The sequence below is a fragment of the Elgaria multicarinata genome, chromosome 17 (assembly GCF_023053635.1).
Source record: "Elgaria multicarinata webbii isolate HBS135686 ecotype San Diego chromosome 17, rElgMul1.1.pri, whole genome shotgun sequence".
Taxonomy (NCBI): domain Eukaryota; kingdom Metazoa; phylum Chordata; class Lepidosauria; order Squamata; family Anguidae; genus Elgaria; species Elgaria multicarinata.
This window is the reverse complement of record NC_086187.1, coordinates 22,155,613-22,168,402: the sequence shown is the minus strand read 5'-3', so window position 1 is coordinate 22,168,402 and position 12,790 is coordinate 22,155,613. Positions and strand designations below refer to the sequence as shown.

Below are 12,790 nucleotides of genomic sequence, written 5' to 3'. Positions count from 1 at the left end.
ACAACCTTTTAAGTATTTGAAGAGTGCTCTCATGTCTCCCATCCATCTTCTCTTCCCCAGGCTAAACATGCCCAGTTCTTTCAGTCTCTCTTCATAGAGCTTTGTTTCCAGATCCCTGATCATCCTGGTTGCCCTCCTCTGAACACAGATCAGGAGATCTGTCTGTGATGGGAGACGATTTGATGGGGGTGGGCAGGCAGTGGCCTGGCAGCATGGTTTAGCGTGTTGTCTGAAACAGGCCAGTGTTGGCTCCAGATTTTTGAGGGCCTGTGGTTAAGGCAGTCTCAATGGGCCCTTTTCTGTTATGGCTCCCACTTGCTTGCTGGACAAGCAGAGAGCCAGGGAGCAAGGAGGCCATGGCAACTGCTCCTCCTACTTCTCACCACCTCCGTTGTCTGGGCCAAAGCGAGAGGCAGGTGAAGAAGCAATGTTGAAGAGAAGGAGCTGCTCCAGGGGGATCTTGTCTGTGGGCCGCTGCTGTGGACTGGGACTCTGGCCTGTGCCCAAGAATGCCGACTTCTCCCCTGCTTGTGTCTGCGGAGTCCATTTTAGGGGCAGCATTTAGCAGTGGAGGCTGGTGTCTCCGAGGCCCCTGGGGTGGAGAATCCCCTCTGGGTTTAACTCAGAAGCAGTCAGAACTTCAAAGGAGTTATCCAAGGTGATGAGCCAGTGTGGTGTAGTGGCTAAAGTGTCAGACTGGGATCTGGGTTCCAGTCCCTACTCGGCCATGGAAACCCACTGGGTGACATACATACATGAGCCCATTTTGGGGGGGCAGCATTCAGCAGTGGAGGCTGGTGGCTCCGAGGCCCCTGGGGTGGTGAATCCGCTCCGGGTTTCAATTAGGGATGTGCTCCGCTTCTCTTCGGTTCAGAAGCAGGAGCGAGGCGGCCTAATTCGCCTCTGGAAAAGGCGGAGGTGACGAGAGTCGGGGGGCTGTGGATCGAGGTGAAGAGGATCGGCTTAATCCGGAGCTTCACCTGCAGGTAAGTGGGGGGGGAGGGGGACTCATCTGGTGCTGCCGCTTGCGCCATCCATGAGGCGGTGGCGGCGCCGGCGCCAGGTAAGGGAGCAGGGAGGAGGGACGCTTACCTGCGTCCGTCGCGGGCTTCAATTGAGGCCCCGGTTGAAAGTGGAAGTGAAGGCTGAGGCCTTTTCCGGCTTCAACCGGGGCCTCAATTGAAGCCCGTGATGGATGCAGGTAAGGAGGCAGGTGGTGGTGGCTTATCTTGCGCCGCCGCCGCTGTCGCCGTCCATGTAGCGACGGCGGCGAAGCCGGATCTCACTCCGTGGAGCGGGGGACGGGCGGAGCGGTGCGAAGAGGATCAGGCCCGATCCGGATTTTCCAGATCGGGCCACGAAGCGGATTGGGGGGTCCGTGCACACCCCTAGTTTCAGTCAGAACCAGTCAGAGCTCTAAAGGAGCTGAAACTTGGAGCAGATCCACACACACACACACACACACTGGCCTCGGAGACACCAGCCTTCACTGCTGAATGCTGTCCCCATAATGGTTTCAGCAGTTTGGATAACTCCTTCAGAGTACGGAGTGGTTTTGACTGAAACCACTCCCTACTCTGTCAGCCTCCACTGCACGGCCATCAGGGGAGGTGGCCAGAGGGGCTCGGTGACATGCGGACTGCAGCTCAGTGGCCCCAAATGGGTGCATTTCCAGTGACATCAACTAAGCAAGACTAAGTTACAACACCAGTCCTAGATTTGGCCCCTGTTTTGTTTAAGGTGCATAAAACAGCCTTCTCCAACCTGCTGCTCTCCAGATGTGTTGGACTACAACCTCCAGAATCCCTGGGAGTTGTAGTCCAACACATCTGGAGGGCGCCAGGGCTGGTGAAAGCTGGCATAAAATGCGGTGGGCGGGGGGGAAGCGATACAGCGAACATGAAAGCAGTCGACATATCACAGAAGAAATCTTTCTACAAACGTATTTATTATTATCTGTGGACGATAGATTAAAACAAAGGATCTTCCTTTTTCTTTTAGCTAGGGATGGCTGCCTATATTACTTCAACTTAAGAATGTTCTTGAACTTGCATTTGCCAAGGTAATGTGGATGCAGGAACCGAGGAAGGGGGGGATCCATAGCAGAAAATTGGCAGTGGCAGGAGGGACACTGAATCCTTCTGGTGCCCACTGATCCTTCGAAAGGACCCCCTGAGAGGGTTTTTCCATGGCCTGAGGGCTTTCTTTTTAGCCCCAGAACCCAGCGGATAGGGGGAAAGCAGAGTACGAATGGACAGAAGTGGGCATTTCAAATGAGCAGTTTAGGGAAGTCCAAGGCCAGCCCAAAGCATTTTGCTGCCCTGAGGTAAAAGACAAGATGGCGCCTCACCACACACAAATCCATGTAAGGAAGCTAACCGTACTGGCAATGGAATTGAATCTTACTTCAGCTTGAGGTCTGCAAGGTAGCTTACAGGATGCAGGGTAGCCTGTGTAGTAGGGTGACCCTATGAAAAGGAGGACAGGGCTCCTGTATCTTCAACAGTTGCATAGAAAAGGGAATTTCAGCAGGTGTCATTTGTATATAGTGTGCTGCTTTTAATAACGTATTGGTTTTAAATGTTTTAATTAGTTATATGTATTTTATGGTGGCTTTATTTGTGTTGTACCCCGCCTCGATCCAGAGGGAGAGGCGGGTAACAAATTATTATTATTATTATTATTATTATTATTATTATTATTATTATTATTTGGAAAACCTGGTGAAATTCCCTCTTCATCACAAGAGTTGAAGGTGCAGGAGCTATACTAGAGTGACCAGATTTAAAAGAGGGCAGGGCACCTGCAGCTTTAACTGGTGTGATGAAGAGGGAATTTCACAAGGTGCTGCAGCTTTAACTGGTGTGATGAAGAGGGAATTTCACGGCGGTTATGATGCCGCCATATTGGATCTGCCCTCCAGTATGTTCTACAAATGACACCTGCTGAAATTCCCTTTTCAATACAACTGTTAAAGATACAGGAGCCCTGTCCTCCTTTTCATAGGGTCACCCTATTGTGTAGCACACACACATTTCTATCCTCCAACACTTCACTGCTGCTTTCCATTTTTCTTGAGGAAGTCACCTCACTCAATTGCCTGTGGCAACTGCCCCACTTGGCCTAATGCTAGGGCCGGCCCCAGTACCTCTTCCCACTGATTTCTTCCTGCAGATATCTGCCCACACTCTGTGTTACCATTACAGGACTACCTTTAGGGATCGGTATCCCATGTTGCTTTTGTAATGAACAGTTCCTTTCTATATTTTGTGGGAACTCCCCGCCCTCTCCATTTCTCAGGCCACCAGACAAAGATTTCAGACTGAATGTCTTCCCTAGAAATATATTTAAAAAGAAAAAAGGGTATCTTTGTTGATTTCCCACTTCACCAACTTCAGGCTGCAATCCTATAGCCGTTACCTTGAAATAAAACCCACTGAACGCAGTGGGACTGACTTCCAGGTAGACATGCATAAGGCTGCAGGATTGTTGCATTTTAAAAAGTAATCACATTTCTTTTCTTTTTTTTTAAAAAAAGCGTTTTTGGTAAATAGTCTCCCAAGTGGGAAGTTGAACAAAAAATATTTAAAACAACATCCTCCTTTCTTTCCCTTTAATTGAAAGAGAAGTACTGTTGGTCTTCAAGTGTTGATCTAGTGCAAAAGAATCACATTTCTTGGCAGTATGTCTATATTTATACTTTTATATATAATATATTTTGTTCAGGTTTTTTTTTTAAAAAAAAAAACACACACACCTTGCACACACACATGGTTTTGCTTCCTGTTATTTTCTCTTTTCAAACCTTTATAGTGCTTTGTGGTTGTTTTTAAAAAATACCCTCATTTTCAGCTAGTTAAGGAGGAGCTTAAATGATCTCACTCTGCATGCAACGCTACCCCTGCACAGAGCATAAATCTCACAGCGGTTATGATGCCGCCATATTGGATCTGCCCTCCAGTATGTTCTATCAGCGGCTATATTGTTAACGCTGGATGTTCACAATACTTTGAGGCTGGCTGTGGTTTCTCAACCCACACCGTTCAGTGGTTATTGTGGTGAAATATGGTTTTTAAACACTCCCCTCCGGAAATGACATCCTACAAACCAGACTAATTCTCAGGCATTCCTATGGCACTTGCATTGTTCTGCATAATTAGAGTTGGATTCGCTTTGCTTGTTTTAGTGAGAGGAAGAGGCCAGAGGGGAAACAATACCCTCAAAAACAGTTCCAGGCAGGGGGGCCCTGGTCATATTTCTGACTCCCTTCGGTATGACCTTTGATCTAGTGCTACGGTGGCCTGAAGCCGATCGAATTCAGGCTGGTTGTCTGAACTCGGATTGTCCAAAACCCTGCTGTCATCATCATCATCTTCCTCCTCCTCATCGCGGCTCATGAAGGCAAGCTCGTTTTCGTAGCAGAAGGAGTTGGTGCTTGGGAGGAGGAATTTATTCTCCATCAAGTCCTTGGCACTGCAGCAGGGCGTGGATGGGACCTCGTAGGTCTTGTGGAAGTGTGAGTAGTCCACTTTGTATAGACTCTTCTCCTCAAACAAGACGGGTTCAAAACGGTGGCCCCAAAGGATCTCGGTGGACAAGTACGAGCTCCGGGCTTGCGTCGTCATGGCGGTCGCTTCCACCATACCCTCGAGGATCACCACGATTTCGAAGTCGTCCGTTTCCAAATCCTGCCGGCTGATCCCGAAGAGCGGGCTCTCTTCGTTGATCTCATGAAGGATCGTGAGCGGGGACACCAAGAAAATGCGGTCCAAGCCTTTGTCAAACCCGACGTCGATGTCAATTTGGTCAAGTGGGATGTACTCCCCCTCTTCGGTGATTCTGGACTTAATGAGTTGGGCTCTGACGTGGGCTTCCACAATGTGGCTCTTCCGGAGATTACCCACCCTCCACATCAGGCACAGTTTGCCGTCCCTCATGGCCACGACAGCATGATGGCTAAAGAGTAAGGTTTCAGCCCTCTTCTTGGGCCTAGCCATTTTAGCCATGATGGCACCGATCATGAACGAATCGATTATACACCCTACGATAGATTGCAGCACCACCATGAAGACCGCAAGTGGGCACTCCTCCGTCACGCAGCGGAACCCGTAGCCTATCGTCGTTTGAGTCTCGATGGAGAACAGGAAAGCTGCCACAAAGCCGTTCACATGCATGAGGCATGGTGTGAACGTGTCGTCCTTGGTCGGCTCCTCGATATCACCGTGGACGACGGCTATGAGCCAAAACACAAGACCAAACAACAACCACGACACCAAAAAGGCAAGGGAGAAGAGCAACAGCATGTACCTCCAGCGGATGTCCACACACGTGGTGAACATGTCCGCAATATACCTCTGCGGTTTATCATCCATGTTGGTGAACTCCACGTTGCACTGGCCGTTCTTCTTCACAAACCGGTTCCGGCATTTCCTCCTGGTATGGATCTTTCCATTCCCAAAGCCGTTCACTCCAGGCATGATGGTCAACGTCAAACCGTCTTCCTCGGAAGATACTATGCTGTAAGGATTGACTCTGTCTGCGGTCATCCCTGAGTCAAACAGCAGTGGGGCAGGTAGGTCTCTTGATGCCTTTGGGGTCTCACCTTAGCCTCCCTCTGAATACAGTTGCTATGGAAAAGGGAACAGATTCTCAGATTCTGATGGGCTTCTGCCAGATAGAGCTGAGTGGAGCCTCTGTAATGAGAAAAGGAAGACACATGGATGATCTCTCTCAAAAAGAGAACTTTCTATAGCTACTCCAACAATTCAGGACAAATAAAAGGAAGCCCTTCTTCATAAGAACATAAGAACAGCCATGATGGATCAGTCCGAGGGTCCATCTAGTCCAGCACTCTGTTCACACAGTGGCCAACCAGCTGTATACCAGGGACCAACAAAGCAGGACATGGTGCATAGTTAAATTATGGAATTCACTACCACAAGATGTAGTGACAGCCACCAATTTGGATGGCTTTAAAAGGGGGTTGGATAAATTCCTGGAGGGAAAGGCTATCAATGGCTACTAGCCCTGATGGTTGTGTGCTACCTCCAGTATCCGAGGCAGCAAGCCTATGTGCATCAGTTGCTGGGGAACATGGGTGGGAGGGTGCTGTTGCACCATGTCCTGCTTTGTTGGTCCCTTGTCAACAGCTGGTTGGCCACTGTGTGAACAGAGTGCTGGACTAGATGGACCCTTGGACTGATCCATCATGGCTGTTCTTATGTTCTTAAACGAAAAACAAAAGAAATTGGCATAATAAACAAATAGATAATACATCAAGCATGAAAAGGCTTACGTGTTTGTCTGGCTTATGTGTGTGTGAGGCACGAAATTCAGGAAAAACACAGAATTTGATACTGGGTGCAGAATTTTTGTCTTTTAATTCCGCAATTTTAGTTCCGTGGTTTTAAATCTGTTTCCATATTTTAAATCTCTGCACTGGTTTTACTTTTAGGTGGTAGTTTTAAATGTTTACATTTTATATTGTATTTTATGCTCTCTTTTGTGGCTTTAGCTGTTGTGTACCACCCAGAAAGCTTCGGCTATTGGGGCAGGATAGAAATGGAATATTTTTTTTTTAAAAAAATAAGTCAATAATATAAATAAGCTGGTCTGGGTTTGGATGGGAGATCACCTGAGATCACCAACTAACCACCATGAGTTTCCATGAAGGAAGAGAGGCAGGATAGAACCATTCCAGTTAAAATAAATTACGGCATGATCCTATGCATGTTTGGGCTGAAAAATACTCCTGCAACTCCCAGCATTCCACATCCAGACTATTTTTCTGTTTAAACATGCATAGGGATGCACCTCTAACTATCTCAGCCAAAGGCTTGTGTAAGTCTCTTCTTTAAAATATAGATCTGAAATGAAAGCTGCAGCTTTCGATTGACAAATTGGCCAGCTCTAAGGTAGAGCTCCAGAGATCCTTGGGACGGCGCGTCACCATTTCATCTCCGGACATTTCTTACCGAGCGAAACGCTGGAATACCAAACTGGGCAACGGAAGAAGAGTTGGCAGAGTTGCTTGGGACATCATGCGCCAGCAGCACAGCGCAATCCAGCTGGCACCCCAAGCTGGACTCCAGACACTGCATATGGAATGGGGTGTGTGTGTGTTGGAAATCATGGAATGGCCGGCTCCATGAACTGATTTGGCTTTGCCTTTCTGCGTTGTGCTATCTATGAGGCCAGCCTGCTGCACCAGCCGACGCTCAACGTGACCGCAAGGATGTTTTGGTTACATTTCTTCCCCCAGGCTCTGGCAGGGATTACAGGAATTGACTCTATTGACCAGTCTAGCTGCGCGAGAGAAAGAACAACAACTACAACATCGTCAGCCCTGTGGCTTCCAAGGCAAAGCTGGTGTTTTTATGGGCCTAGCCATTTGCGTCATGAATATTTCCCCTTCCTTTCCTCCACATGCCGCTCTGCGCTCATACATCCCACGTGCGTCACACCCCACTGCCCCCCCCCCCCCGCTGCTCACGGCTACACCAGAAGGACTGAGAGCTGGTGTGGTAGTGATTAGAGTTTTGGATTGGAACTCGGGAGGCCCAGGTTCTAGACCCTGTTCAGCCATGAAGCTCACTGGGGCCAGTCACCAAGTCCCAGCCTAACCTACCTCACAGGGTTGTTGCGAGGAGAACATGGAGAGGAGGAGGACCATGTAAGCTGCCTTGGGTTCCTGGCCAGAGGGGGAAAGATGAGATATAAATATAATAAATAAATAAATACGGAGGATGTTGCACCCCTAGCGACCAATAGGATGCCTTGGGTGCCATTTTTATTGGTAGAATGGTAGAGTACAAATAAAAGAAATCCTTAAATAGATAGGTAATATTTATTTATTTATTTATTGCACTTATATACCGCTCCCATAGCCAGGGCTCTCTGGGCGGTTTACAGAAATTCTAAAATTAAGATAAAAATGAGTATACAAAATTTAAAATTCTAAAACACAGAACATACACACATAAAGCATTAAAAACCATTAAAAAACCCCACTAAACATGTGGGTGATTAAGAAGTGCCGCCATATGCCTGGGCAGAGAGGAAAGTCTTAACCTGGTGCCGGAAAGATAGCAGCATTGGCACCAGGCGAGCCTCGTCAGGGAGATCATTCCATAGTCTGGGGGCCACCACCGAAAAGGCCCTGTCCCTCGTTGCCACACTCCGAGCCTCTCTCGGTGTAGGCACCCAGAGGAGGACCTTAGATGTTGAACGTAGTGACTGGGTATATTCACGTCGGGATAGGCGTTCCATTAGGTATTGTGGTCCCAAGCCGTGTAAGGCTTTATAGGTCAAAAACAGCACCTTGAATTCGGCTTGGAAACATACAGGCAGCCAGTGCAAGCGGACCAGAGCAGGTGTTATATGGTCGAACCTTCTGGTTCCTGAAATCAATCTGGCCGCTGCATTTTGCACGAGCTGCAGCTTCCGAACCATCTTCAAAGGCAGCCCTACGTAGAGTGCATTGCAGTAACCTAACTTGGAGGTTACCAGAGCATGGACAACTGAAGCCAGGTTATCCCTGTCTAGATAGGCAAGGCGTGCATAGAGAACAGGTTCTCTTGCTTGTAAAATCAGGCTGTCACCAGACTTCAGAAATCTTAGCTGATTTAAGCAAATGAGTTTTAATCGATTAATTTCTAAAAAAGGGTAGTGGGGATTGAGGAGATGATTACAAGGGGGGAGGGGAAGAGACACTTAACCCTTCCCCCCCCCCACTGCTTCTCCCCCCCATCCCATCCTTTTCCCTGTTTTGGTTTTCTCACAGCCAGAGAGCTTCAGCTATGGGGCGGTGTATAAATGTAATAAATAGAATAAATAAAATAATAAACATCTGGCAAGAGTCCTGGAGGTCTCCTCTTCACCATTGCGACCTGGTTCTTCATCTGCCTCTCGGGCTGGCTCAGACAGCCCGAGAGTTTGTCTGGGCCAGAGAGGTTATCCCTGGTGCTAGAGCTGAAATTGACAACAAGGCAAGGATTTTGATATCTCCACCTTGCTCTCATTGGAGTGGGCAACTCCCTGGCTCTATGGCTGCCCAGCAAGCAAGTGGGAGCAATGATGAGAAAAAGGAGGAGGAGCAAGAGAGCAGTGAGTGGCAGGCTGGTAGAAAGGAGGAGGAGCCTGAGAGTCATCCCCCCACCCGCAAAAAAAAAGCCAGAGTTGGCACTGACAAAAGATGTCACCGAGTCTTGCTGTTGTATCAGGGGTGTTGCTAGGCCCTTAAAAAGATACAGAGACCAGGCCCACAGGGCACAGACCGGCATAAAATCTACATACGCTAATTCACATCGATACATGCAAATTTAGAACTAATTACTAGGATTGATTTTCATTGCACCGGAAGCAAAGTCAGCTACTTATTGTCTCAGCCAAATCAGCTCGAGTAAAATAAATTCTTCAGTAAGCTTGCACTCTGACCCAGATCTTCTTAAACCAATGGAACAAGGTTTTTTCTCTCTCTCTAAGCTTGATCACCATGCAGGGCGAAGGGTTTGCTTTTTCTATGTGGGGGGTGGTGGTGGTGGTGGGGAGAGTTAACTCTTTCCTCCCCAGCTGCAATCCCTCTTGAAAATTGCCCCCCCCCCCCACGAATGGCAATTACACTGAGAAATAAATACTTTCTACTGGAGCTATGAAACAGATCCAGGGTATTGGGAAATAGATCCATGGCTGGGGCCCCTTGGGCCCCTGGTGATGATGATGATGATGATGATGATGATGATGATATCTCTTTTCTTCCTCGTGGCAGTTTTTCTAGATGGACATGATGGGCTTTGCCAAGTCATGCTGTCTTTTACTGATCCAGGAATCTCCCGAGTAATGAACATGTTTTAAGTATGACTGCTTTCTGGATATTGGTGTGGATGTATTTTGGTATTATTATTATTATTATTATTATTATTATTATTATTATTATTATTATTATTCCAGTATCTTCTGCCATGTGGGTGTGTCTCCACTTTACTTTGCCCTTATATTTTGCTTGTGGGGGTGTAAATAAAGCAAATATTACAAAGACTCCAATGAAGAGGAGATTCTGCAACAAGATCCCCCTTTCTTCCTTTTCATTGTGCACTTCTATGGGATTTGCCACAAGCCAGTCTGGAATTAAGAATTCAGGCAGCTGTCCTGTTAGAACAAGCTGCCCAGGCGTCTGCAAATCCTCTGTAGCAGTTGCCCGCAGTCCCTTTAAGAACGAACCGAATTGCACCCGAAAGGCCCTTTCATACCCCCTTCTATTCCGTGAATCTGCTCTCTAGAAGGCCAGGCACTTTTTTGCCATGACTCTTTGACCAGGAAAAAGAGGGACGAAAGAGAGCTTTAATTGCATTTCTAGTTTTATCCCTAGAAGACCCTGTAATCTCTTTATATACAACCTCTTGTCAATTTCCTTCCTTCTGCTGTCCCTGGTGCTGGAACTGAAATTGACAAAAAGGCAAGGATTTTGGTATCTCCACCTTGCTCTCATTGGGGTGGGCAACTCAAATTCTGATACTGCATTAGGAATAGAAATGGCTCTTGGTTTTTTTAAACATACATTTACGTGACCAGAACGAGTAATAATAGTTAAACTAATGGCCCAAATTCGTTGCGTTTACTTCCAGCATGGATTTGACTGCTTCAGAGTAATGATCACATCATCTGTTCCAAGAATGATAGCCAAAAACCCATTAAGGTGAGGCTAAAGAAACTCTGGCCATCCAGATTTTGTTGGACTTCAACTCCCATCAACCCCAACTAGCATGGGGTCAAGGATGATGGGAGTTTTAGTCCAGTGACACCTAGAGGGACATAGGTTCAGCTCTCAAGTGAAGTTTGGTATTATTCCCTGTTTACAGATTGGGAGACTGAGGCTGCAAAAGAATGGCATGGTCAAAGGAGGGTTTCAGCTGAAGTTTTTGCAGCCAATTTTTTTGCTGACAAAAAACCAAATGGCAGTGTCCTACTGGAAACTTTCTGGAAGCCTCCCAGAACTGTATTTTCTTGGTGCAATGAGCATCATCAGACAAGTGTTTTATCTCATGCTCATTGCTGGCCACTCACAGATTTTCGCAGGTCCTTTTCACAACACTGTCTGCCTCCCATGCGTCTCCTGCTCCTTCTGTTTGTTTTTCCGTTGCACAAAAATAAAAAGACCCGGAAAATCTGATTTTGGGGGCTGTAACGAAATTTGCCCGGCATTTCCTGCTGTGTGAAGTAGAAGCAGCACGATAAAAAATGCCCACTGAATGGGCAACATGGTGATTGTTTGCTTCCTCTTTCTTCCCCGTGTGAAGAAAGAGGAAGCTGTTTATTGCTATTGTGGGACAGAGGCAGGAGGCAAAATGACAGTAGGGTAATGTGATTCCCCTTTCCCTGTTTGATGATTTTTGCCTCTGCAAACCCCACCCTGTCTGAATGCATTTTTTTCACAAAATACACATTTTGGGATTCACTTTGCACAGTTTGAGATTCATATACATTTTTGCCTGCATTTTGGTGCTTTTAAAAAACAACAACTGAGTAATGTACCACAAAATTTGGACCAGCACAAAAAACCAAAGATCTGTGTCCCAATCCATGTGTTAGCCCAGGAAGTATGAATCAAGGTGGTTAGCTTCAAAATGCAGAGTAAACGAAACCCTTGAACTCTTTTCATGTAAGCCAGCATGAGACAGTATGGTGAAGTGGTTAGTCTGTTGGATGGGAAGTTGGGAGAGCCAAATTCTAGTCCCCAATTAGTCACGAAGCTCACTGGGTGACTTTGGACCAGTAAGTGACTCTCAAGCTAACCTACCTCACAGGGTCGTTGTGAGGATAAAATGGAGAAAGGAGGAGGAGAAGCATCATGTACTCCGCCTTGGATTCCTTGCAAGAGGAAGAAAGACAGGATATAAATGTCAGGATAAATAAATAAGCACGAAATATGCCTCTGTAATCTATTCTGAAAAGTGCATGGAGTTCTTTGATTTTACTTTATTTACATCAAGCCAAAACACTTCCCAAAGAGTAGAGACAAGCATAAGGATGTTAGAAGTGCCCTGATGCTGCATCAGGCCAAGGGTCCATCTAGTCCAGCGGTCTGTTCACACAGCGGCCAACCAGTTGTCGGCCAGGGACCCACAAAGCATGACATGGTGCAACAGCACCCTCCCACCCATGTTCCCCAGCAACTGGTGCACACAGGCTTGCTGCCTCGGATACTGGAGGTAGCACATAACCATCAGGGCTAGTAGCCATACATAGATGGCCTTCTCCACCAGGAATTTATCCACCCCCCAGCTTCAGCAATGGCAGGGGAGGTCGAGGCAGGGAATTAGTGAACGCCAACCAAGTGGAGCATCTTTATCTGATGAGTTTATTACTTAAGAGGAGGGAATTACGTAACTCTGTGGCTGAGATCCTCCCCCCTCCCCCCTGAGGGACCATCAGGCTACCCGTTCAATTAATCCTTCCTAATTCAACGTCCTTGAGGACCTTCCGCAGAAAACACCAAGCAACAGAAATTACAACAGGCTCTACGCTGCTCCTGTTTTGGGAACGGGAGGAGCCGCAAGGCCGGCATTCCAGCAGCAACCCACCCACACCCTTTCCTGTCCTTTTAGGCAACTTGCTATCTGTGGTTCTGGGAGATTTGAGCCAAATCTGTGCTACCAGGTACAGAAAGGCTGAAATCACACGGGCCTTTTTTCAACTCGCGTAATGATCACACGTAAGGATCTTCACCTGCTCTGGTGAATACATGTTACGACATCCATGAGGGAGGCAAACCTCCTGGGGAAAGTTTTGTGTA

General features: G+C 47.2%; 2 protein-coding genes across 2 annotated transcripts in view; both read right to left on the bottom strand.

Annotated features, from left to right (window-relative positions):
• PDAP1 (PDGFA associated protein 1) overlaps positions 1 to 12,790 on the bottom strand; it is a 227,007-nt gene that overhangs the window by 92,425 nt on the left and 121,792 nt on the right. The window lies entirely within an intron of this gene.
• KCNJ12 (potassium inwardly rectifying channel subfamily J member 12) overlaps positions 4,095 to 12,790 on the bottom strand; it is a 36,856-nt gene continuing 28,160 nt past the window's right edge. The window contains exon 2 of the mRNA XM_063143644.1: positions 4,095 to 5,693. Within this exon, the coding sequence (XP_062999714.1) occupies positions 4,251 to 5,546 (1,296 nt within the window). The 5' untranslated portion in view covers positions 5,547 to 5,693 and the 3' untranslated portion in view covers positions 4,095 to 4,250. The remainder of the gene's footprint in view (positions 5,694 to 12,790) is intronic.